Genomic DNA, 26,385 nt, shown 5'->3' with positions numbered 1-26,385 from the left:
TCCTTAGTTTGTAAGAGAGTAGTCTGTTTCCCTCTTCCCCTACCCCTCCCTCCCCAAGTAACACTCAGCCCTTATTGAGCTTTATAACTGTAGTGGTGGCCCAGCTGAGATCTGAGGATCTCCAAGTCCCTTTTGTAAACACTCATTAACTGCCTGGGAAGAACCAAGAGCCCTGTTTAACAGCTGGGAGAGAACTGAGGCACATTAGGGTGAAAGGCTTGACCTAAGCTCACCCCATGGACTCCACCCTGGGGCCCTCCATCCTTACTGTCTAGCTCCTTTCCCTAGTTCTTCCTGCAAGCAGAAGCGGTGGTGGCCTTGCTGTTGCCCTCTCCCCTTCTAGGAAGAGGCCTTGCTTTCTCCCCTCAAGTCTGTCATGGACTTCCCCTGGCCCTTCACCCCATGACATTTTCCCTGCTCTGCTGCTGGAGATAATGTGCAACTCTCCTTGCAAAATGTTTTCAGTCCAGCACTGCTGACTTCTCACCCATCATTTCCCTGGCCCACCTGGCCCACAAATTCTCCCTTTTGAGCTACAGAGAAATTGGCTATCCTAAACTGAGTCAGCGACCTGGAAGCTGATCTATTTATTGTGTTAAGAGGTCCTCTACCTGCTATATTTGTCCAAAACGGTACCTGGGAAGATACTCTTAACTTGCACATTCTGGTAATAAAGATCCAGGACCCTGTTGAGGCTCAGTCTAGTGATAAAAGTCTGCCAGTTTCTTGGGGTTGGGTTATAATTCAGTGGTAGAGTGCTTACTTAGCATGTGTTGGGCCCTGGGTTTGAATTCCACCATTGCAAAAGCTAAACAAAAGATTTTTGCCAGTTTCCAGCTGCCATCTAAGTCACTCTGCCATTTTTACTTGCTGACAATTGATTTTCCCCTGGGGTGGCCTCCTAGGCACTTTAAGAATAGTAGGTCAGAATGAGGGAGACTGCTATAGTATATGAGGAAGAGGACAAAAGTTGAGTACCCACCAATAATTAACGTTTCCTTCCCCAAATTCTTGGTAGCTGAATGGCTCAACAGAAGTGGTAGAGATTTACCCTCATCTCTTGCACCAAAGGTCGAAATCCATTGGCTCAGGACAGGCAGGAAGAAATTTTCCTTCTGCCCCTTGCCATTCTTGTCTTTAGCTTACAACATTCATATGCTGTATTTGAGACCTGGAATGTCCCTGTCCCCAGCCCATTACTCACATTTCACCTTTCTGCCAGTGGGTTATTTTTCCCCCGTGGGTCCTCAACTCTGCACCTTACGACCCAGTCAGAGCTGGTAGTAGAAGGCGGGAGAGCCTACTGTTTAGAGAGTGGACTTTAGGACCCAACGGGAACCTGTGCCTCTAGCAGCAGCCTAACCCAGAAGCAGGGGGGAATCCTGAATCGAGCTGAGAGGGCTTCCCCGGTTCTCCTGGGAATCCCATCGCCCCCCTGCCAGCACACACCTGAGCAGGTAGGATCATGCACGCCCCTTCCCAATTCTCCCTTTGCCGCCTTTCGCCAGGCCCATCTGCTTCTGATATTGCCGTTTCCCTTTTCACCAGTTCAGGCATTCCCATCCCTCCTCCCCCATTGCTCACTGTAGTCCTGGGATGTGGGAGCCTAGGAACAGTGGGGTGTCTGATAGCTCAAAACCCCTGCCCCCTCTAGCACCCCTCCCACATTTGCTTGAGGCAGTCTTCATTCTCCAAGAATGGAAAGTTGGGGGAAGGTCTGCCCAGGCCCCACACCCTTTGTACCCACCTTTGCAGTGTTGCCCAATTCCCATTCCCCCATCTCACCTAGACCAGAGAACTGGCAAATGATGGGGTAACAGAAAGTGGAAAGAGCTTGAGGGACCTGAGCCTAAGGGATTTCTCTCTTGCTTTCCTGCCTAAAGAGCTCAGGACTTTGACCCCACTCCCTACTCACCTGGGAGGGGAACCAGTGTCCCCTCCAGGTTCATCTCACACTTGGGTAGCCAAGGGCTTTGCTAGAGGGTAGTGGAGATTATGTGCATTTTAGTGACCTTTTCCTCTAGGGTAAGTTCTTTCAACTTAGAGCCTTTATTTCTGCCAATACCTCAATGCCTATTTCAAAAAGCTTCCGTGTGTGTGTGTGTGTGTGTGTATCTGTCTGTCTGTGAAGACCATGTGGTTGTAAAATCTATAAGTTTCAGATAGAGGTTTTTGTGTGCATCTAAGAGGGGGGATCCAAGAGTATGGCCCAGGCCAGAACAGGCTCAGTCCAGGTGCCTGGGAAATGGGGTATAGACAAGACCGGGGAGGTTGACCAGCCATACCAGCTCCCTGGGCTTCTTGGCTTTTAGAGTCTCAGGCTCCTGGTGTTACCATAGAACTGGGAGATCCCCAAGCTTCTGCCCTCCTGCAGGCTCTCCGGAAGAGGTCTGAATTTCATCTACTGTTGATATTGGCATATTTTTCTCTCGTTGTGGACTGACAGTCTCTACTTTCTGGAGATCTAGGGCATATTCTGGTTTAGTGGGTTTATAGAAAGGGTGAATGACCTGTCTGAGAAAACATGTGTATTTTGCCTCAGTGAGTAGTAGACTATGGAGAAGGTTGATAGAGACCGGTCACACTTTGAGGAAACCCCTCAGGTTCTTAGTGTATAGTGGGAGTGGGTGGCATGTACCTAACTGGTAACTGTCTAGGTTTGAAATGTGCTCTACATTCCTCCATGGCTCCCCGGGTCTCCTGAGGGTAGCCTCTGGAGGAAAGGATAGATAATGGAGTGGCTTCAGACTTTATTCTGCTCTTGATCCAGGAAAGAAAATAGAAATTGAGTGTGAGCAGTGGACCAGGAATCAAGAGGCCTGAATTTGAGACTCAGCCCAGGGCCACTTAACTGTGCATTTATAGTTTTTCCTTTCTCCACGCCTCAGTTTTTTCATTTGTAGAAATTATCAGTAGCAAGCCAGACTTGCCTGACAGAGACACTGCCATTAAGACCCCATAAGATAATGTATGGTAAAGCCCAGTGCAAATAGTAGTTATAGCTGGAAGATTCTAGGATGGGATCCTTTTTTTAAATCTAGGTCACTCTCTCTTCCTTCAGTTTCCTTCCCCCATCCTCGTCCATCTGGGGGACCTTGGAACCAGGCATAGCTGTTGCCCCAGGTACTGCAGAATTCCCCTAATGCAGATTGTAGATGTCTCCAGAGCACTTTGGTCAGAGTACAGATCTCTCCACCCTGCTGTTTTTCCTCTGAGGCTCCACAGCTACTCCCCTGAGCCCTGTCTCCACCTTCCTTCTGCCATTCCTGCTTTGTGTCCTTGTCTCTGTCTCTCCCCTGCCCAGTGGCCTCCTTGTCCAGCTCACTGGGCAGGAGCTCTAATCGGATTCGACAGCTGAGATATGTGTGGTGGCTGAGAGCAAGCGGGAGGGAAGCCAGTGGGAGGATGGTATGAGGGCTGCCCCTGGCACTGCCCAGGCCTTCTGAGCACCACCTTGGGCCTGCTCACTGGTTGCTTGGCTTGGCCCCAGGAAAGGGGTGCCAGAGGAAGCTCAGTAACAAATGGGCTGGGGGATGGAGATTATGGCAGGGGAAACACACTGGGCACCTGAGGACCCTGTTGGTATTTGATGACCTTAATGTCAGTACCTCTGACTTTGACAAGGAGGTGAGAGCCAGGCTTGCCCCACACCTTCCAATTCCTATGGCTTCTTTTTCTTCTCTCCTCCTGTTGAGAAATACATTCACTTTTCCCATCCAGCCCTTTTGGCCAGTACCTCCTTATGGGTCACATCTGGGAGCTGCTGGGGGCGCCATGTGTCTGTTTCTATCTGGGCCATTTCCTCCCCTCTGAGGTATTTCTCTCATTCACTCTCTGGGCTCGGCGCCAGGACTCCTGGGTTTCCCGCCTGCTTCATGGACAGGGCTCCCTCGCAGGCCTCCAGAAAGTCACTAAGCTGATTTCCTGCCTCCTGTATAGGGAGGGCATTCCCCTAGGACTGGGAGGTGTCAGGAATCCCAGGTGGGGTGGCGTGAGGGCACTGTAGCCCCTGGCACCATAGCACCTAGGCTTCTCCCTCCCAGTCTCTGACTCAGCTGAGGGGCAGTGCATGCCCAACCTGGCAGGCATGGCCTGTTCTCGCCTCCAGGCTTCTATCTTTACATGTGGGTAGCAAAGATCTTCTGCTGTTCTTTTTAGCTTTTTTCCCATGGTATGCGGGGGTGGCTGTGGAAACCCCTATATCTGCACCCATGTGTTTTGGGGAGCAGGGAATTAGCATAATTGAGGTTGGGGCACTATTTTGTCTTCCCTCCAGCTGGGTCAGGATAAAGGAAACTGGCACAAACTTCCCTACACCAATTCCCATTGCCTTAAAAGAGCAGCCAGTAGAGCCAGGACCTGCCCTTGCAGTGCCCACAATGTGGTTGGCACTGATTTGTCAGAAATTGGGAAGATTTCCTTCTAGACCGCTTGTGTCCTTTCTCCTCCACCCACAGGGTAGGGGCAGCTCTATGATTGTAGGCACTTGTGGGCAAACCTCCCCCTAGGGAAGGGGTGTGGGATGCCCCTGAGATGGCCAAGTTGGCACTGGCCCCAGGTTGGAGTGCTGGACATGGTTCTGAGCTGGGAGTTGGTGGGGGAGGGTAGGGCATGAGCATCCCTGCCCCCCTCATTTCCTGCTCTTTGGGCAGCTGTGGGCGAGAAAGGCTGCAGGGACTATTTTTAGTTGGTCTGTCCCCTGGCAGGAGGGACGTGCAGAAAAGCACGGGGCAGGCAGAGGGGCTGGCCAAGGTGAGGGTAAGCGGGCAGGCAAAGGAGTGAGGAAGGGTGGTGGGGGGTGGCAGATTGAGCCTGAGACATGTTGAGTATGAGCAGGAGCTTGCTGAGAAGGGTTTGGCCAGGTAGGTGGGCCAGGCTTGGCAGAGGAGTCCTGGGACCCCTCAGGGCTCTCTCTGCCCAAGTTTACTCAGAACTGGAAGGGACTGCAAAGGTTACCAAGGTTACAGGGGTTACAGAGAAGGAAACTGAGGCCTAGAAGGGAATGTGGTTTGCCCTAGGACCCTCAACCAGCCACTGGCTGCATTGAGACCTGAACCCAGGCCCCTTGGTCACTTCTCTGGTCACTGTCCCTCCACACCTCCTTGGACTTCCTTCCCCTACTGCAGCAGGGGGACCTCAGGCCAGCACACATAGTCTATTTCCCTCTCTGCTTGTTTATACAGGGTCTTGGGTAAATCCCAGCCTGGTTTGTTTATTAAGTCTCTACTATATGGAAAGAGTCCATGCCCAGGCTGGAAAGAGGCTGGGTTTTGTTTGGGTGGCCTGTGGCCATGGTGTGAATGGAGGTGCTGGACAGGTTCCAACACACTCATAGGCTGGCGAGCAGTGGGGCTTGGAGACACCTTACAGCAGGGACAGCCCTTCCAGCTGCTCCATTTTAGAGACTTAGAGAGGGTCAGGGATTTGTCCATAGTTGCAGGATGAGTTAGGGACAGATGGAAAACAAGGACACAATCTCCATACTCCAGAGCCCTTTGTGAGTTCCCTCCTGCCAAGTCCAGGGCCTCCCCACAACAGCCCAGTAGGTCATGGTGGTGGTTTGTCATTCCCCTCAACAAAGGAAGGGAGTGAGTCTAAGGAGTGGAGGGATTAGTACAGGCTTTTGATCACTAATCTGAAGGGACCCCTCCTCTGAAGCCTGGAGGCAGGAATGAGCATTTGAGAATTGGGGGTTCAGGGGAAGAAATTTGGTGCAGAATTGTGGTCCTTCAGAATTCAGTCTGTGTTCTCTCCCTGAGGGCCATCATGTCATGCAGTTGCATGGGAAGCCATTCCTTGAACTATGAAGTGAATGGTGCCCCCTGGAGTTGTCCAGGGCCCAAGCTTGGTACATCCATCTCCCTACTTTCTTGAAATTAGCTTCAGACTCAGCTGGGAGGAGGTGTTTCAGACAGGCCTCAATCCAATACCCTCTCCCGCATCTTGCCTCCTTCCTCTCAACCTCTCTGTTTCCTCTGCTGCACACCCCTCCCCACCAAGCAGCTCCCAATGGGCCACAAATTATGGTGCAGGAACCCCTCCCCCACCTCCACTCAGTTTCTCTGTCTGGGGGTGGTGGTGCTGATTTATCACGCCCCTCCCATCAGTCCTGCTGCAGTGTGTGAGAAATCAATAGTGCAAATGGATTGAGGCTGTTCAGCTTGTCAACTCCCCTTGGGCCCCACCAACTCCACTGGGACTCTTGAAGTTACTCAGTCCCCTTCCATACATATACATAGATATACACACCTAGTCATTGGGGCCAGAGCATTGAGCATAGGAATTACTCTTTGTGTCCATCTCTGTCTCTTTCATTCTCTGCTTCATAGGCTGGGCTGGTCTTAGCATGACAAATACTCTTGAACATTTATTTCCTAGTTTGGGTGGAGTGGGGGTGGAGGAGCTCAAAGGGCAGTAAGCTGCCAGCCAGAGGTGGGGAGGGAGGCAGGTGGGTGAGGGAGATGGTGGGGGCACTAGCTGGAGAAGGGATTGGGTGACAGCCCACCCCATTAGCTCTGGTAACTCAATCCCTGCACCCAACCCTCCTGATTTCCCTCCCTCTCAATAACTTCAGCAGCTGTTGGCAGAAGCAAGACTGGCAGACGTATATGTGAGTGCATGTGTGTGTATGTGGGGGGTGGGTGAGAGGGGCTGTGGGGGCAGGGGTGCTGCCAGGACATGTTGAAGGAGACTCAGCCTGGGTACAACTTGGGTGGCAGGAGGAGGTGGGGCAGGTAGGAGAGTGGGTGGTGAGTGATGGGCAGGGGGCAGGCTGCAGGGGGGCAGAGCAGCCCAGGGGTCTCACAGAACTTGTCAGCACTGGAGCAGGGCCTGGTGTGGTGGGGGTGGATAGTAGTGAGGGGGCAGGGGCAGGCACAGCCTCAGCTCACTCCAGGATGCCGAGGCACCAGGGGGCGCATGTAGCCACGGAAGGGGAAGGGCACAGACTACCCCTGTCCCTGATCCCTGGACTGTGCCTGTAGGGCAGTGCAGTCCCTGTGGTGACTAAGTCGCTTCTGTCCTGGGGCTGGCAAAGGGCCAGACTCTGCTCTTCTCGGTAGGTGAGTCACTGCCCTGGCATCTCCCCCGGATGCGGCTGAGTCACCCGGCCATGCCTGCTAGGCAGGTGGGCACCATGCTTGGGGAGGAGGTGGAGGGTTATGTGTGTAGCCCCCAGTGCCTTCTCTGATCTATCCTGGCATGTGCTGGCCCCACCCATAAACCTGCAAAGCTAGGCGAGGATGGTGTTTCTCTCATGGGCTCTGTTGAGAGGTTAAAGGAAGAGGCAGCAGGCTACAGAATGAAGTGGAGTATGTTTGATTTGGAGTAAATGGTGTCAGGGGTGGGGGACAGGGGGCACTGAGGAAAGGACTGTGGGTTTGAATCCCAGCTCTGCCATTGACAAGCTATATGACCTTGGCAAGTTAATTTACTTTTTGAGCCTGTTTCGTCATCTATACAATGAGAAAAAGAGCCTTGTCCCCTTCAGGACTGAGTCAAATCAGATGGGGCCATGAAGGTAACTGTGGGAGGAGCATCTTTTTTTAATAATCTGGAAGGGGAGAAGAAGGATCAGATGAGGCTGGTTTCAGTAGAAGTCTCCTACCCTACCTGCATCCAGGTGGTCTTGGAGGGACAATTTTTCCCCATCCCCTCTTCAGATTCCATTTAATGAAATTCTTTAGGCATTCCTACAGGCTGTGAGAAGAGAAGGTCTTGTTTTGCTAGAAGTGTGGGTCCTCCTAGGGCTATTTTGTATCTCCTTTGACTATGGGGGAGCTGTCACTGAATGTTGCACCTATCCAAGCTCTCTCTGGCTTCCTGTCAATCTGAAAAGGGATCTTTGTTTTGGGAAATCAGGGCTCAGGTCCTCTGCCAGCCTGTCTCCTGTATGTAGGGGAAGGGTAGGCACTCCAGGAGGAGAGTCTTTCCTAAAGAGTAAGGTACCCCTTGACTGGTGGCTCTTCTCCCTCTGCTGGTCTTCTGCTGCCACTTCCTGAGCACTCTCCTCCAGTGTCAGGTCCCTGGTGGAAGGAGCTGGAAGCTCTGTTTCGAGTTCTGCAGCTGGAGTCCAGCACAGCTGGAGTTCAGCTGCTACTTGGGGATTGAAGATTCCTACTCCCTCCACCTCTCCTGCCTCCTAGAGTCAAGCTTCAGTGAGACTGGACTGTGGACAGGTGGTACTAGATGCCCTGGGCAAGGGAATACTTCAAAGGTGTGCTGGCTATGTGTTTGTACATATGGGTGCAGTCTTATGGGTATCTGACCCTCTGTGGGGGTGGGTTTGTGTGTGCATGAATGTCTTTCCTCATCTGCACATGGACCTACTACTAGGTCAGTTCAGAAGCATGCCCCACCCTCTGTTTCATGCCCTTGTGTGTGCACACATGTCGGCATGTGCTTGTTCTTGCTGGATGTGCATACATGTGTTTTGGGAGTGAATACATTCGATCCTTGAATGTGCAGGTAGGTATACATTTGTGTAAGGATGTCTGAATCTCTGCGTGCTTGAAAGAGTGTACCTGAATCCATATGCTGGCAGGTGTATGTGAAGGTCGTACTGGTGGGAGGCAGTGTAATTGTGCATACCCGCTTGCATTTTTCTGTCTATGAACCTTCCCCTCTGGCCTCAGCTGGTAGGACCTAGTCTGGCTGGGAGGAGCCTGTAGAGGCTGGAAGTGGGCTGGCTCTAAACCCCCTCCTAGGCTGGATCCTCACTTGGGTGGAGGCCCCTGTTGTCGGTGGGGCTCAGGCTGGAAGGCCCTTGGTGGGGGGGGGGGGGGGCGGGGGTTGGGGAGAAGGGGTTAAGCGTCAGCGTCTACATCTGGGAGCCATTGGCGCATTCCTGCCGGCTGAGCACATGTTTGCGGATAGATCTGGACGGGACAGGGCGGGAGGGACTGGGCGGGCGGTTCGCACCGGCAGACGGAAATCCAGACGGGAGCTGGAGACTGCCCCGGCCCAGCGGGCGGGAAGGGGTCTGGGGAAAAGCTGCTTGCCCTGCTGGGTCAATTTTCCCTTGCGGACTTCAGGGCAAAGCGTCCCACTAGCCCTGCCTGTCAGCCTTTCCTTCCTTCCAAGACTAGGGGGCTAAGACCAGAGAGAGACAACCAGATACTTCAATTCTGACCCGGTTCCACAACCCATGCGACCGTGGGCAAAACCCGGGGCCCACTCTTGGCCTCTTTACTCACTTGTCAAGTGTAGGTTGTTGGGTTGGCGGGTCAGGCTGAGAGGCTCTTCACTGGAGTGACGGCGAGGGAGTGTGGCACTTCCCTTCCTGTGGGAAGTCCTGTGGGGGCACTTGTGGCCACTTCTCTGTCCCGGAGCGTGGCGGTGGAACAGTCCTAGGGACCTCAGTAGGTTGTTCCCTAGTGAGTCTGCTCTCCTCACTCACCCACCCACAGTGTTCTGCTAGCGGTGGGAAATGATCCACCCAGAGTAGCAGGCAGGGAGGGGACTCCTAGCTGTGCTGGAGACTGGGGTCTGCAGATGGAGCGTGATCCAGATTCTGTGCAGCTGGAACATGAATGAGAACCTTCCAGGTTCCTCCAGCCTTGCAGAGAAGCTAGAGTCCGGGTTTTCTAGCATAGATGGGTACTCCTGGGCGCCCCTACTGGAAGGTCAAGAGCTGCCCTTTTGGGGAAACATGCTTCAATGGGGCCTGAGGAGCTGGGTTGGGCCAGGATTCCTCCGACCCACCTGGAACTGGAGAGGTGTTTGGGGGGGAAAATGAGACCTTCTGGTGGTAGATTTACTCCTGTACTCCTTTTTTATAAATGAGAAAACTGATGTTCAGAGAAGGGAAGTGACTTGTTCAAGGTCACGCAGCTCTCAGATCCAGCTGATCCTGGAAAATAGTAATTATAAGAGACAGGGCCTTGACAGTGAGGGCAGGAGTCACTGCATTCACTTCCATGTTTCATCACCTTCTCTCTTCTTTCTCCCTTCCCAGGTTTAGGTTTGTGGGGTGTGTGTGTGTGTGTATGAGAGAGAGAGAGAGAGAGAGAGAGAGAGAGAGAGAGAGATGCACGTCCCTGTGAGTGTGGGCCTGTGGTTGGAGAAGGGAGTACAGGTTGGAAAGGACATTGCGGTCCTTTCTCCACTGAGCCCTATTTTCATTCTTTCCGCAAAACTTCACCCCCTTCTCGCTGTGAGTCTCACATTCTGGCACTGAGGGAGGGATCCTCTCAGATTCCCACGGTCTAGCCTTCAGCTGGGAACGTCTCCTTTAAGACTCGCCCTTCCCTGGGTCTACTAAGGAGAGAGGGGCGGACTTGAGCCTGAGAACCCGCCCCTGACTGGTGATTGGCCGGTGGGCGGGCAGGGGCGTGCCTGAGGGAGGGGAGCCTTCCCCCCACCCCTGCTCCATACCCTCCGCCCCCCCAGTCTGGGGCTCCGGGTAAAGTTTCAGCCTCCGCACGTGACTCGCCATGGCCGCTGCCGTCGCCCCGCGCCCCTGAGCCGCGGCCCCCCGGACGGCTCCTCTCTCGGGACCCCACAGCCCTGACGCCAAGCAGCGCCGAGGCGCAGGGTTGGACAGACGCCGTGCCCGCTGACTCTACAGACGTGTTGCGTCCCCCTGCTGCGAGGTAACCTCTCCCCCGGGATTCACGGGAGCCCTCGGCTCCCTCAGGCATCAGGGCCCCATGGCCTGCTCTTGATAGGAGCCGCGGGTGGGGATCCAGTGCCAGGCAGTTCCGACCCGAACCTGGGGGTTCCTGGGCTTCCCAGCCGGCAGCCTCCGTGTCCAGGGTGGGGGAGCCCCTTCTGTGCGTCTGTCTGCGCCGGGTCTTCGCGCGCAGCCTTGAGCAGTCTGGGGCAGTCTGCCGTGCGTGTCCCCGGCGCTCGAGCTGTGTCAGAACCGCCACTGGGAACTCCTGCTCTTTCTTTTCTCCTCAAAACCAAGCAAAACAAAAAGACTTTCAAACCTGTTTGGGGAGAGATCCGATGCCCAACGGACTAGCCCCCTCCCTCCTTTCTCCTGTTACCTGAGCCGCCCTGTGGTTTGGGGAGAATCGGCAAGGGGTCCCACCCCCACCAGAGAGAGCTGGTTGGGGGGCGGGGCCCGCCCAGCTGGTGTCCCACCTAGAGAAGGGGGAGCCGTCCGAATTGGGTGCGGAGCCAGCACAGTTGGGTGGGGGGTGCCCTTGGGTCTTGTGTTACAATGGGGTTTTGGAAGCCTTTTGGGGTGGAGGGGGACCGAATAGACTGGCCGACCTTGCTCTGCCTAGGATGTCTGGGACCTGGTGCCACCCACGAGGCTTGGAAGCTGCTAGCCAGATGTGTGTATGTGTGTCTGGTGGTGGGGAGGGAAAATCAACTTGGCTATATCCCCTCTCCTCATCTCTGGGTACTGCCCTGCTGTCAGGCTGCTCCTTAGGAAGAGGGACAGGCCCCCAGTGTACTAACCTGGGGGTGGGAACCAGCTTACATAAAAATCAGATTTTAAAAAGTCTACTAGCCTTGGAGAAGTTTCTTTATCCTTCATCCTATCTTGGATGGGATGCCCAGTATGTTGGCATGGAAGGGTAACCCCTGATCCCACCTTGTGTCACTCCCTCTTCTCCCACCAGATTACTTTCTGCCTGCTGCCTGTGTATGTGTGTATACACACACAGAGCTTTTAAATATATGTCTACACACACACATTATATATGCGTGTGTGTGTGTGTGTGTGTGTGTGTACACTTGCTTTCTGAGGGGATTGTTCCTGAGAACACTCCCTGACTCCCCACCCTCTGTTTCTTACCCCAGCCCTTATTTCTGTTCCTCACTCCCCCCACCTTAGTGGGGAGATTGAGTGATGTCTCTTAGGCCTTTCCCTGGCTGTAGTCTGCATAAGGGTAATACCTTTTGGGGGGAAGTCATTCAATAAAGACCCTCCTGGGGCTTGCTAGGAAATTGGGGGTCAGGTCCCCAAACTCCTCAAGCTCCTCCAGGGCTGTATGGGGGAGGCTGGACTGGGGAAGCCCCAGGTTGGAATGGGGGTGGCTTGGAGCTTTGGGGCTTCCCCCTGGAGGGGTGGAGATGGTGAGTCTGGGGGAGGGAACAAGGGAAAGTATTTGGAGTTGGATATGTGGTTCTTCCTCCTGGAGGAAGAAGGGGAGTGGTTGTGGAGTCAGGGAGTTTGTGGCTATGAAAGATGGTGCACAGGGGAGCTGGGACATCAGTACTGCAGGAGAGTTTCTGCCCCCCCCCCCCAAAGAGGTCAACAGGGTCAGACTTGAGTAGGCCTTTGGGAGTTGAGGATCTTGAATTTGCAGGGACTTTGAGAGTACGACCTAGTGTGCCTGAGGCCGTCACTGCAGGGTTCCCCCACCAGACTCTTGAGGCAGTGCAGATGCAGTGGCAGTTTTGAGAGGACCCTGGGATTGGAACAGCTTAATCCTGGCCACCTCCTCCTATAGCCTCCTAAATCTCACTCCCTTCAGTCTGACCCTAAATGCCCCTGCTGCCACCCTGGGATACCTCTCTAGTTTCCCTCCTACTCCCAACCCTGCGGCAGCCTGGCAGGAAGCTAACTGTAGGCAGCCCCATCCTGATCACCCCTGTTCCTCCTCCGCTGGGCACAGTCACCCACTCATGCCATGACGTGGTTCCTGCCACCCTGTCTAGTGTGGGGGGGAGGACGTTTCTGAGTGGCCTTCAGATCTGTTTGGGGGATATCAACCCAGAACCCAGTTAATTAGCTCCCCTTCCCTAAACCTTTTGGTTTCTGAAGCTGGCTCTGCCCTCGGGGACCTATCTCCCCAGGTCACTCCTTGCTCAGGTTCTAGAGTTGTAGATGGGATGGTCCTCAGAATTGTGTGATTTGAGGGTGGGGCCCGCCCCCAAATACAAGACTCAGTATGTAGATTTCTGTCCTCTGGGAGGCATGAGCAGGGCAGAAATTATGCTTGGCTGGAGGGATAGGTGTCTTGAGCATTGCCCCATGGGGTCTGTTTAGGAGCACTGCTTGGGATCTGGGGTGATGGACATTTGGGGAAGGTAATCCTATCCCTGTGACGATTAAGCAGGATAATCTCCACTTGCCCAGCACCTCACGCCCCTGTCTGGTGCTAGTGGTTTGGGAGTGTGGGAAGCTGGCAGGGCCCCTGGCAAGACGTCCAGAGTTGTCTTGGCTTACTGGGTTTTGGGAAAGGAGTGTGGCAACTGATACCCTCGGCTCCCAGGGCTTTGGCTGCACATCCTCTCTGACGCCTGCTCTTTCCTCCCTCTGCTCTCCTCTCCACCCTCCGGCTGCTGTCTGGAGCCCACACGGTTTGTGGGGGGATGTGGGGCGGAGGGCAGAGACTGAATCTCTGTGTGTGTCCAAGGAGTGTTCTGGGAATTGGCAGGACTGGCTGAGGGTATTTGGGTGTCCCTGCAGGGTGGGCGGTGTGTGGGGACCTGGCCCAGAGTGTGAGAATGTGTCAGAGTCGGTGTGTCTGTCCCCAGTCTGGCTTGGGTGTGGGTGTCTCTTGCTTCGTCTGGATCTTGCCTCGCGCTGTAGTCCTCATCCCCCTCCTTCCCCCCACCCCAGCCAGGACCGCCTGCTTACTCTTTCTCTCTCCCCACAACTGGAGCCTCCCTTGCCTGTTCCTGGAATTTGGAGAGGAGGAGGAGGAAGAGGCAGGCAGACAGACCTCCCACACTCTAGCCCGCCCGCCCGCCCGCCTGGCATCATGGGGAAATGAAATAGGTGCTGTGGAACTAAGTTTTCCCTGGCTTCCCCAGACCCTCCAGCACACAGTGGCCAGCCCTTACAGATGGGCAATGGGCTGCCTGCCTCCTTCTACGTAGTATCCTGCCCCACAAGGCCCCTGCTGGACCTCCAGGCACCACTTTCAGCCTGGGGAGCCAGTGGGGGGATTAGGCTGCTGCCAGTTTGGCCAGCACCTGTTGCCAATCCCAACCCTGTAACTGGAGCTGACTAGGGAGGGGGCTGCAAAATGACAGGTGGAATTTCTGCAGCCAGGCAACCTCCCCACCCCCAACTGGATAAATCTTTCCCACTTGCTAGAACAAGGAAAGCCTGCCCCTTGCCTCCCCAAGTGTCAAGCTGATCTCAGGGTTGATGCCCTGTCCTGCCCGATGACTCCCATCCCCATCACTGACTGCAGAGCCAGGCTGCACTCCTTCAAGTTTTCAGAGTTCTGCTGCCCTGGCAGGCTAGGGTGTGTGTGTGTGTGTGTGTGTGTGTGTGTGTTGGGGGGATGGCTGGGGGTGGTTCTCTGTTAATGTTTTAATTGCATAAAAACTGGGAGCTCAGCTCTGGGCCAGTGGGGAGTCTGGGTCTGGCTGGCCGCCCAGTTTGGGCTAAATATAGTCTGGGACATCTGCAGAGAAGAGGAGGGGGGGTGGAGGGAGGTTCCATTCCCCCCCACCTCCGGCCAAGGTGCCCTCGTCTGGGCAGGCACCTTGGAGCAGGGAGTGGGATTCCTCAGCACAAAAGGCAGGGGAGAGGCAGCAGAGGTAGGCACAGTTGGGATCTTACCCACCTGGAGACCAGTAGATACTTGAGATGGACCCAGAGGCTCAGGCCAGGACCTGAGTGGGATGTTCCTGCTGGATCCCCCACCCCCGCCCCAGCTGCCTGAGGTCAGGTCATCTCCTTATGTTACTGTGCCCATCCAGCAGTGTGTCACGGTGACCCATTCACTGTGTGCCTGTGTGTACACACCTACCTTGGAGTGGCTTCCTTCTAGCCCCTCCCCCTGAAGCCTCTGTCCCCTGGGTCCTACTGCAGGTCCCCAACTCTCCTTTACTCTGTCCTTTGCCCCACAGTGAAACCTTCAGTCCAGGAATCGAGACTTGAGAAGGGGAAGCTGCGGTGGGGAGTTCTCTGATCTCCAGTCACGGCAGGAAGTGGAGAGGAGGGGGGCTAAGGGGGAAACAGTGAGTGACAGGCGAGGAGGGAGGGCCCTGTCCACTGGGCACTGACTGTGCACATGGTGATGGTGGATGGCAACCCTCCCAGAGGTGCTCCCTTTCCCTCCAGCTCCAGGTGGGGGAAACTCGAGGGACAGCTGATTCCCCAGGGGCTGTTAACAATCGTTGTCACCCCCCCAACAGTGAGAAAAAAATGTCTTCCTGTCACGTGGCTGTCACTTCCTGTCCCACTGTGGTTCCCGGGGTGTTTGTTGTTGGTTGCCATGGCGATGGCTGCCGTAGGCACTACCCCTGGTTCTTGTGGGGAGAAAGCTGCCCCTCCCCTCAAAGCCCACAGTTGGGAGGGGGACTTGGGGGACCTGACTAGGGGGCCTTTTCAGACTGAGTGTGTGTGGTCTCTGATGCCCTAGGTCCCCCAGGGCCCCCCAGACTTCTGTCTGTGGGAAGGAGTCACAGCCACCTACTCAGACTGAGTGTTGGGGAGACTGTGACCGCATCTGGCTGTGCTTGACTGTGGCTGTGACAGTGCTGTGCGTCTGACTGATTTGGCAGCCCCATCTCTTCTAGCCTGGGTCCCTTTGCCTCCTAAGACCCCAGTTCATGAAGCCCCTGCCTTCCCTATTTCCCTCGTACAGTTTGGGAGCCCTCTCTCATCTTGTGTTTTGATGGACACCACCTTCCCCAGGGAATTTCTGTGGCTTCTTGGGATCCAGACTGGAGTGTGGAGGGGCTCTGGGCAGGGTCCCCTGGGTGTTTTGGGGGTGGAGATATGGTGGATCTGTAGATGCTGCTTTCTTCTACAGAGAGTCAGTCAGCTTCTCCCTGTTCTTTAAGGGGAGGCCATGGAGCTCTGACCAGATTTCCCTACTCACTGTGGGCTTTCCTGATCAGCTGGGTATAGAAAGGACAAGAGATCCCCCTAGGTCTAGCCTCAACCGAGTGGTTGGGTGTGGAGTAGGAAGTTTCTGGGGGGTCGATGGGTGTGGGGTATGGGGCGGGGCACAGTCTGACTCAGGCCTGGTCTGGGGTCAGAGCCAAAAGGATATCCTGAGGTAGGAAGGGGGGTGTTCCTGGCTTCCCTACAGCTTAGGTCCCCAGGGAGGGATGCTGGGAGGGGGCTGGTAGCATCTAGTCCTGTTGGCAGTTTGCCCTAGGATTCAGAATGTGACAGGCTCAGGGTTGGGTCTGAGCTGAGGCAATGAGTGCTATAGCCTATCCCCCTACTTGCTGTTCTGTCCCTTTTCTCTGTGAGCCCTCTGCTCCCCAATTGTGAGCAATTGGTGTTTCCTGCTTGATGTATTGCCCAGAGGCAGGGGGCGGGGGCAGCTGCCAAGGTGAGGGTGGGGAAAGCCCCATGCCAGGCTGGGTGTGATGATGGTGGTTTCCAAGCTGGGGGGTCCCCTTAGTGCCCCATTGGTCCCCCAGTAGACAGAGGTGCGTTTGTATAGTCCATGCACTCCTGTGGTCTGGCTGTGGCCTCAGCAGGCTCATTTCTTCCTCTTCCTGTTTTCTTCCTTCCCCATCGGTTGGTCCCTCTCCCTGAATCCTGGGCTGCCCCTCTGCCCTTTCACCTACTCTGTAAGGAAGACGTAGTGGGACGCTTCAGCTCTGGTTCTGGGTGGATATCTCCATTACCCTGGGCTTCAGAGGTCCTTAGCATGGCCCCAGAGGGCTCTGGAGTACATTCCTTGGGGTACCTGGCAGACATCCCTGCTTCTTCCTGGGCCTGGGCTTGGGTTCCTGCCTGGTAGTCAGTCACTGCTAACATTGTGGGAACTGGGAGCCAGGCAGCTCTGGGGCAGGAACTGAGGCCATGTAGAGTACAAATTGCAGAGACATCCATTCTTCTGGAATGAGGTGCTGTCTTGAGGCAGTGGGCAGTGGTAGCCCCCTGCAGCACTGCCCTCCCCTGATGTCTGTGAGGATATGTTCAGAGCCTGCACAAACTGGGGCAGGTTTTCAAGCCAGTCCTAGCTACAAAGAGGCTGGGGTTCCGTGATGCTGGCGGGGAAGAGGTGCCTTCCACCTGTCCTCGCCTCCCCCAGGTGATCTGCCGCAAGCTCTCCTCAGGTGGTCTCCTTCAAAATGATGCTGGGCTTGCCTTGGAGGAAGAGTGAGAGCCTTGGCTATGGGGCCCCTGACAAAAAGGAAAAAGGGAGTAGTGGTCATCATGCTCCCCAGCCCTGGCTGCAGATGGAGGGGAGTGGGGGAGGGGAGAGGTTGTGGCTTTGTGTGTGTGAGTGTGTTTTCCTGGAAAGTTTATAAATAGTCCCAGCCCACTGTTCTAGTTTGAAATGTGCCCTGTCCCGCCCTGCTTGGCCAGCTTGGCTGCCGGCTCCTGGCAGAGTAGGGGGTCCAAAGGAGGCAGGACTTTGTTCCTGCCAGGGCTGGAGTCCCTCCCGCCCAAGTTGAGCTTGAGCTCCAAGTATCATTTGCATATGATTCATTAACTGTCTAGAATGCTTAGGAAAACCCCGTCTCCCTTTCTTATAAACTCCTCAATCCTTGCCTCCTTCTCTCAGTCCCTCCAGAGGGGACTGCTTAACTTCTATTCCTGGGCAACTGTTGTTTCAGGGAGCCAGGGGAACAGAGGGGAGCGAATGAATGAAGAAGAAGGCAAGCTAGGCCCAGCTGGGCTTGGGGATCCCTGGCTCCACTCCCCAGAGGATAGGGGAGGAAATGGTCTATTTCTCTTCCCCTTCTTCCATCCCCAAATCCAGAGGTTTCCCTTTTTTGGTTTGTGAAATGCAAGAAGGGAATTTGGGAAAGGGTTGTGGTCAGGCCTCCACCCACACCCCTAATATCCCTCTCCCACATCCCTCTTCTCTGTCTGGGGGAAGCAGACCCTGGAAAATGGGTAATGTTTCCTCCCAGCCCTGTCCATAGATGCTGGCGGGAGAGGAGCAAACTGCTGAGGCCCTGGGGGATAGTGAGAGGTATGGGGAGGGAGGCCCCAGTGCCCAGGTCTCCCCCTGCACCAGGCTTCTGCTAGGTGCTTTCCAGGGCTTCATCTCTTAAATCCCACAACCAGCTGTTCAGGTAGGCAGTTCACAGGCTAGAAAACAAATGCTTAGAGAGGTTAAGTGACTTGCCTAAGGTCGCCCAGAGTGACAGAGCTGAGATTTGACCTCTGTTTTTTTCTGCCATTTTCAAGGCTCAGGCAACTCTCACATTTTTTTCTCTAGGGTGTGATACTGGCACCTTTTAGGGTTGAAGATGCTCCAGTGAACAGGGGCACCTGGCTAGTGATCGGCATTCAAGCCCCCATCCTTTGCTGCTGGGCTCAGTATATTGGAGGTGTGGGCCTGTGGTTTTCTCTCTCTTGAGAGAGGGTGTCGTGGGCAGTGGAGGTGGCTGGCATAGAGTGGGAGTTGGATGTGGGTAGTTTGTTTTCCCTCTCTTCGGTGCTGGTTTCGATTCTCTGATGGGGCCTTCTCTACCCCTGTGTACAGTGTGCTGGGGCCCAGGCCTCTCCATGAGGGTCATGGCTCCCAAGGGACTTCTGAGGCAGGATCTGTGCCCTTTCAGTCCCATCCCCCATCATCCCTGTCCTTGCCCAGTCCTGTTCCCTGGTTAACCTGGCCCTTGGCCCATTTCTGTGACCTTTGCCCCCTCCCTTGGCTCAGGGTCCTCCCTCCCCAGGGAGCTGAGCAGCTTTGGACTGAAGTTTGCTGCAGACTGAAGTGGGTTAGGCTATTGGAGGTTCAGGGAAGAACTTTCAGCCTGCCCCTGGGGTGTGTGTCTCCAGGGGGACATTGAAATCTAGTCCACTTTCAAACTCTTAAGGGTCAGAGTTGAGGTGTTCATTCTAAAATGTCTGTAGTTACTTTTCTGGGAGCAATGCTGAGCTCCAGAAAGTGCCCTGCTGGACTCCAAACAGTACAGGTGTCTCCCAAATCCCCAAAGCTGGGTCAGGATGCCTGGGGTCTGGAGTAAATGGCTTTCTGGGCCTCACCCTCGACTCAGGAGGCCTCCCTTTGGGTTAGCTACTCCCTGAGCCTCACCTCTAGGGAGGCAGGCCTCTGGATGTGAATCCATTTGAGTGTGGATCCTGATGTGCATTGGGGAGGCCATGTACCTGGGCTCTGCTCACAGGGAGGACCTTGGAGCATTTCCTGGCAGTAGAAGTAGGCCCAGGGAACGTGTACTTTGGGAAACTGTGGGGCTGTGGTTGTGTGTCTTCTGGGAGTGTGTATAGGGGCCCATGCAAATTCTTCTTCTATTAAAAAATATTTTTTTACATGTCAATAGACCTTTATTTTATTCCTTTATTTATATGTGGTGCTGAGACTTGAACCCAGAGTCTCATGAATGCTAGGCACGCACTCTATCACTGAGCCACAACCCCAGCCCCGCTATGGAAATTCTGAACTGTGTTCACTTCATGGGGGAGCCCAGGTGTGAGATGGTATCTCCAGGTTCCCTCTCCTCACGTGCGTGCCTGCACACACAGGCTGGGGTTGCAAGCATGCTCTTGCCCACCCACATGCTTTCTGTAGAGCTGCATGTGTGTTTCTGCAAGTGCATGGTATATGTGTGTGTGTGCGCACGGGTCCAACTGTAGGCACTGATGAGGTTCAAGCAGCCCCTCCTTTCCTTGCCCGGCTCCCCCAGCTCAAGTTCCCTTTGTGTGGGGCCCCACAGGAGTGGGGGTTGGGGAGCAGGGTGGCAGCTGGTCCAGTGGGTGGGGCCCCTGTTTCTCTGACTTCAACCTTTGCTGCCTGAGAGGGAATCAGCAGGGCCTGGGAAGGGAAGGGGGCACCTCATTCTGGAGTGGGAGTGAGGAGAGAGGCCCTATGCTTATCATAATGGGTAACAGTAAAAATCATGGTAAATAACAAAGTCCAGATTTTACTGCAGAGGCAGCTGCCTCCTTACCCAGTACCTGTGCCCTCCCTTAATCTTTCCCTCAGTCTGACACAGGGAGGCTGGCTGACTGGTCCAGCTGGGCTCAGAAGTCTTGGCCTCTTCCATAGTGGCCTTGGCAGGAAAACCCCCTTCCCAGGCCTGGTCCCCAGCCAAATGCAGGCCATGTACGTGTCCTCTGGTCTCTGTGTTTGAGCCTGGGGCTTGGAGCTTGGAAGCTGGTATATCCTGAACTCAGTGGGTGAGGATGGAGGGTGTTAGAAAGAGACAGTCCTTGTTTTGGGTCTCTGTAGCCCTGTTTCTTTTAACAGCTTTATTGAGATGTAATTCACAATCCATAAAATTTACCCATTAAAGTATATAATTCAATGGTTTTAGTTCTTTCACATGGTTGTGCAACTGCCACCACAGCCACTTTTGTAGGATTTTCTTTCTTTCTTTTTTTTTTTTTTTGTACTGGGGATTAAACCCAGTGCCCCTGAGCTATATCCCCAGACCCTTTTATTTTTTATTTGATATGGGGTCTGGCTAAGTTGCTGACACTGTCCTCAAACTTGCAGTCCTTCTGCCTCAGCCTCCCAGTCATTGGGATTACAGGCGTGTGCCACCAAGCCGTGCACTTTTATAGCATTTTTATCACTCCAAAGAGAGCCCCTGTACCCATCACTTCCCGTTTCTCTCATATCCACACCCGAGGGCCTGATAACCACAAATCTACTTTCTGCCCGACTTGTTGCTCCTGGATATTTCATATGAATGGAATCATACAATAGATAATCTTTTGTAATTATCATATTGTTTTCAAGATTTACCCAGGTTATAGCATGTGTCAGTACTTCATTTCTTTTTTTGGCAGACTAGTAGTCCCCTGTGGATAGTCAACGTTTTATTTATCCTTTCATGAGTTGATGGACATTTGAGTTGGTTCTACTTTTTGACTATTATGAACGGTGCTGCTCTGAACATTTATGTACAAGTCTTTTTGTGGATTTATATTATATCTCTTGGGTAGATACCTAGGAATGGTCTTGGTGGGTCATATGCTACCTCAGTGTTTAACCTTTTGAGGAATTACCAAACTGTTTTCCAAAGCAGCTGTATTATTTACAATCCCACCAGCCTTGAATGAGGATTCCAATTTCTCCATATCCTCAACAGTACATATTATTGTCTATCTTCTTTATTATAGCCATCCTGTAATATGTGCATACATTTATTATTCTTGAAATAGTACCTGGTGGGAGAAGGGAGGGAAAGAAGAAAGACTGGGCAGAGTTTCTTGTGCTTTTGATTGGCTGTGATTTTTTTGTGTCTTTTATTTTTACACACACACATACACATGTATATGTGTATATATATATATATATATATATATATATACATATGTATATATATACACACACATTTCATATATATATGTGTATATATATATATAATTTTTTATTTATAACCCATACCCAAATGGATTTGAAATATCCTGTTGTGGATCTGTTTCTCATTTTTTTCTCTCTACTTTGTGCTGCCTATCTCACTGTCATAGAATCTCTGAGTTATCGCTGCCTTTCTACCCCTTGGTGTTATCTATGCATATCCTCTGGTCCCAGCTGTTGAAACTGGGTGTGGATCTGTGTACACACTGCTAAGGGGGGTCATCTGGCCTCTTATCTTTGGCCTACCTCCCACCCCATTCCTCAGTGTGTTGCTTCTGCAGAGAGAAGTGTGTGGTGAACTCTGAGATTAATCTCTCTCTTTCCCCTTCATTGCTAGAGGTGGGCAGTCCTGGCCTTCCTGACACAATCCCTCCCCTGGACCATTATGCTTTTAGGCATTAGAAGTGATACCTAGGAGTCCTTGATTTCCTTTTCCCATCTGTGTGTATGCAAATGGGCCTCATCCCCAGGCCTGTGGGACCAATCCTTCTGGGGTGCTGGGGCCTGGATTTGGGGGGGAAGTGGTATAAGAGGGGCCCCTTGGCTTAGGAGTCATTTTTCTGAGAAGTGCCAATGCTTTAGGGAAGCGGCTTTTTCCCCCTCCCGCCTCCCCCAAAGCACACGTTGTTTGCATCTTGACCTTAGGTAACCTGCATTGAGGAAGGCGAGCCAGCTGTCTGCCTCTGCTGCACTGATATTTTGGGGTGACACTGTGGACCCTTTCCCTAAGGATTCTGGGTGAGAGGCCCTCTGATACTCCGGGCTATGTCCCCATCTCCCCAGCCTGGCTGTGCTATCCTGCCACCCCAGCAGTGCCTGGGCCCTGCTCCCAGGCTGGCTCTGCTAGCCAGGCATGGTGCCAGCTGTCTGCTCAGCTTGGTGCCACAGGAAAATCTCCGGCCGCCCAGGTTAGGGAGCTCCACGGGGAATCCCATGTGCCTTCTCTGCAGCGCCCACTCACTTGTCTTTTCTCCTTTTGCAGCACTACAGGCCATGGCCCCCCTAGCCGCCTAGCCGGGATCCATCAAGGAGTGGCATCCCTTTTGGTACCCTGAAGACCAGCTTTGAACCTTCCCAGGAAAGTGATAGCTCACAGAACTGCTGAACCAAAGGACTGAGTCTTGGGATATCCTCCAACCCACCTGGCCCCCAGCTAGGGTCGGGGCTCCAGAAGGCTGAGATTGGTTTGTTGACATTGGACAGCAGCTTCAGGACAGAAGAGGGGGGTGGGCTGACCACCCAAACCCCCTCTGGGCCCAGGCCCCATGTCCCGAGGAGGGGCAGCCTGAAGCCCGCCATAGCACCCTGCCAGACTGTCTGCCTGTCCTTCTGACCGGCTGCTTGGCATGGCCAGCAACAGCAGCTCCTGCCCAACACCTGGGGGTGGGCACCTAAATGGGTACCCGGTGCCTCCCTACGCCTTCTTCTTCCCTCCTATGCTGGGTGGACTCTCCCCACCAGGTCCTCTGACCACTCTCCAGCACCAGCTTCCAGTTAGCGGATACAGCACACCATCCCCAGCCAGTAAGTCTGGGTGTTGGGGGAGGCTTTGTGGGAGGGGGCTGTGAAGGGCAGCAGGCTCAGGGCTTGGGCTCTTGGCACATCTATTTTGCTAGGTGTGCAGTGAGTGGCCAGGTCTTCTCCAGACCAGGGAGACTATTGCGTTGGGGGCTCAAGGATGAAAGTCCCACTGCCTGAAGGCTTGTTTGCTGTGTTTGATGTTGCGGGTGGCAGAGAGGTGAACCATGCTGTTCCCAGCCCTGTGGAATCCCTTGTGCCCCTCTCCTGTGCTCTGCCATTGAGGGCCTTTATAAATAGCTCCAAGGACTGGACACAGAGGCTGGAGGTGGATAAACAAACCTCTCAACATTTGGTGGAAAGGCAGCTCTGTGGAGAGCTGGAGAGAGCTGCCCCTTACCTACATGTCCCCTCCCAGGACTCCGAGGGAAAGAGCTTCTAAGAAGTAAAGGCAGGTGGCTGGGGCCCTCTGCTCTACCCCACTAAGCACCCTGTTTCTTTTTGGGGGGAGAGTGGGAGAGGGACTGGCAGTTGAGCCTGGTGGATAGGGTTAAGCATCCCAGGAGAGGGCGCTCGGCTTGGACTCTGGCCTTGGACACATGCATGGTCTTGGCAGAGCCTGTGTTTTCTGCCTCCACCCTTTGCTGTGATGGTCACTCATTGGCTGGGTGGGGGTCTCAGTACTCTTCCCTGGCTGGCCAAGCCAGGTAGTGGGAGGTGGCGGTGGCTATGGCCAGCTGGCAGAGTCCAGGCCTGAGGCCTGCCAGGCCGCTTACAGTAACTCTGGCCCCCAGGGCCCAGCTGGGCGCCAGGCCAGGGCTGGGGAGGAGGGAGCTGGGCCTGGCCTCGGGCAGGAGGGGGTGGAAGCAGCAGAACAGGCCATGGACGGCTGGCTGGCTGGTCAGCTGCTGACCTGGGAAATGTGTCCTACCTTTCCTGGCCATCAGGGAATGAACACCCTGCCCTGGGCACCCACTGCCCCTCCCACAGCTACTGGCAAGCTGCCTGGCACCACTGCCCTGTGTGCTTGGCTGGGCTGGGTCAGTGTCCCCTTCTTGATGTGGGGGCAGCACTCTCTCCCCGGAGCCAGGGAGTCTCTTTGTCCCTGGGGCAGGCCCTGGCTGGGCGCCTCACTGCCCACACTGGCTGTCTGCCCACTGCCACCACTGCTTCCTGGATCGCCTCCTCTGGCTCCACCACAGCCCCCTCCCTCCCACCAGCCACCAGGAGCAGGGACTCTGTATCTGTGTTCCTTAACATCCCCTATTTTGTGCCCTGGGCTTGGGGGCAGAGAGGTGCTACCTCAGTTTCTTCTGCTAACCCTTTTTGAAACCCTCATCTTCTGTTGCTGCTCTCTCTTCTCTCTACCTCACATAGGAGGGTGAGGCAGATGGAGTTTGGGAACCCTGATTCTGGTCTGGTCTTGTAGTTTCTGTTGGTGATGGGGGAAGGACAGCCTCTGGGGTTCAGGGTTGCTGAGGATTGGGTGGGTACATATATGGGAATATTTGCTGCATTTAAAGGGAGCAGGATTAATAGTCCAATCTCAGGTCACTGGAGCTGGAAGAACATCTACTTCTTGCCATGGTGGGATTTTTTAAGGAGGAAAGGCGTTGGGGTCCTGCAACCTGGTGCCCGTGGATAGCTTTTCCTTCCCCAGGTGATGGGAACACACTCCTACCTGGGGCCTAGACTCACTGGAGGGTTGGAGGTGGAGGCTGGGGCCTGGCCCCTGTCCTTGCCCATTCTGTGCCAGACAGAGCAAATGCTTTGCCCCCCCCCCCCCCAATGTTGCAAGCTGCTTCCTCTTTCTTAGAGGTGGGTGGGGAGGGATTCCTACCCTGGTAACCCTTCTACCCAGGGTGGGGTACCCACATTTCGGGCAAATGTGACCTTCTTTGGCTTTCCCCACCCAGGTTAAGCAATGTCCCCTTCCTGTCCCCTCCTCTGTAAGCCTGTTAGTTTCTAAGCTCCTCCCCCACTCCTAGTAAACAACAACAATTTCTCTTTCTACCCAGACCCCCAGCTTCTGAACCTCTGAGCTTCCTTTCCTGAGATCAGAGGCATGGCTTTGGGTCTGAAGGGTTCTCCTTCCTTCTCCTGCAGGGGTGGGGGAGCCTGGTGATCAGAGCTCTTCAGTCTGTGTAGGGAAGCAGGGCTGATAAAGATGTCAGATGCCTGCCCTGGAGATGCAGGCAGCTCAGCTTCCCTCTTGGGGCTGGCAATGGGGGTCAGGCAGTTCTGGGAGAAGTGGGATTGGTGGCCTTCCATTCCTCAATGATATGCTCTGGGTCTCTGCCACTCTTTTTTGTAGGAAGACTCACTGATAAGGCTTCCCTCTTCTTGTTCCCCACTAAGCAAAGGTGTTGGGATGGTTTCTCCAGCCCATTTCAGCTCTCTACCCGGGTAAAGTGGAGGCAGCATCTTAGGTGTCCTGGGTGTGCCCTTTAGAGACCAAGTGGCCTGTGGGAGGACAGAAATCCTCTCTGGGTCACTGTGGGGAGGGGTGGGCATTGTTCTACTGCCTGCTGCATCCTCCCAGGCAGCCATGGTGGGAGGCGGACAAGAGAGTATGAGACCTCCCTCTCCCCTTTGTCCTTGGCCTCTGAGACCTGGTGTTTACTGTGGAGGTTGGGGATGCTATGTGCATTATGGAGGAGGGTGGGGGTCAGGGTGGTGTGTTTTAGGGGTGGGAGGTCAAAGTTGATTTGGGTGTTGAGAACGGAATCAATGACTTGTATTTGTTGAGAGGGTTCCACAGTTGAGTATGTTTTGGGAGAATCAAATCCAGAGCTGGAGAGGGGGTGTCAGCTAGCTTGTTTGTGTGCTGGGGCTGGGGGGTGGGACATGATTTATGGCATAGCATGTGTGCTTAAGGGGGAAATGATCTTCAGACTGTTTGGGAGGAGAGGGTGTCTCTTTCTTATGCTTGTGTCATGGCACTGCTCAGCTGTTGGTCCTGGGAATTCCATGGGCCAAGGGGTCTGACTGGAGGCTGTGGGGTGGGCATTGGAGCTTCCTGGTTAAAACTTGGACATCTGTGCCACTTACCATGTGTGATTCCCTCTCAGAGTATGTTTCCTCATTTATAAAACAGGGATATTATCAGAATCTACCTCAGAGGACTGAGTTAGGCAAGATCATCAAGGTATTGTATTCAGCTATGTGTGGCACATGACCCCTGTGCCATTGGACCTAGGTTGTTTGTAGGTGGGAACTGGAGAGAAAGGGAAGCTTTGGAGCACTTACTGTGGGTCAGGGACTTTATCTGGGCTTTACAAATCTTAATCCCTGTAATTTTGGGAGAGGGACCTTACCCCATTTACATAAGAGAGAACAAGACTGTTAAAGTATGGCAGAACCCAACCTGGAGGACTGTTGAGCTGGGCTGTTTCCCACAACCCAGATAGGCAAGTCTGGGGGAACTGTGGGACACATTTCTGGGTGTGGAGAGCCTGGAGGGAATTCTGTGCCAGAGTTGAAACTCCCTCCTTTTACTGAGGCCCTGTCTGTGCTTTAGGATCTCCTGCCCCCTCCCAGGGGGTGCAAGGAAGGCACCAAGCCACACCTCCTCTTCTCTGTTTTGGATCCTGAAGGCTGGAGGAAAGGAGAGATAAGAGGCCTGAGCCAGATCTCCATCTTGTCCTGGAAGTTGTGGCTGCAATCTGTTCACACCCATCCCCACCTCGAATCTGCT

General features: G+C 54.0%; 1 protein-coding gene across 2 annotated transcripts in view; it reads left to right on the top strand.

Moving 5' to 3' along the window:
• Positions 1-1,329: 1,329 nt before the first annotated feature.
• The window catches only part of RARA (retinoic acid receptor alpha), a 42,970-nt gene continuing 17,914 nt past the window's right edge, over positions 1,330-26,385 (top strand). Inside the window, exons 1-2 of one of the 2 annotated variants that reach the window (XM_079135230.1) lie at positions 1,330-1,457; positions 22,153-22,694. In XM_079135230.1, the coding sequence (XP_078991356.1) occupies positions 22,517-22,694 (178 nt within the window). In that variant the 5' untranslated portion in view covers positions 1,330-1,457; positions 22,153-22,516. Of the gene's footprint in view, positions 1,458-10,373; positions 10,593-22,152; positions 22,695-26,385 lie in introns of those variants that run through there. The other variant, XM_079135229.1, reaches the window with a different exon arrangement.

The sequence above is a fragment of the Sciurus vulgaris genome, assembly GCF_902686455.1.
Source record: "Sciurus vulgaris genome assembly, chromosome: 3".
Taxonomy (NCBI): Eukaryota; Metazoa; Chordata; class Mammalia; order Rodentia; family Sciuridae; genus Sciurus; species Sciurus vulgaris.
Note: the sequence above shows the minus strand (reverse complement) of the source record. Positions and strands in the feature narration are given on the sequence as shown.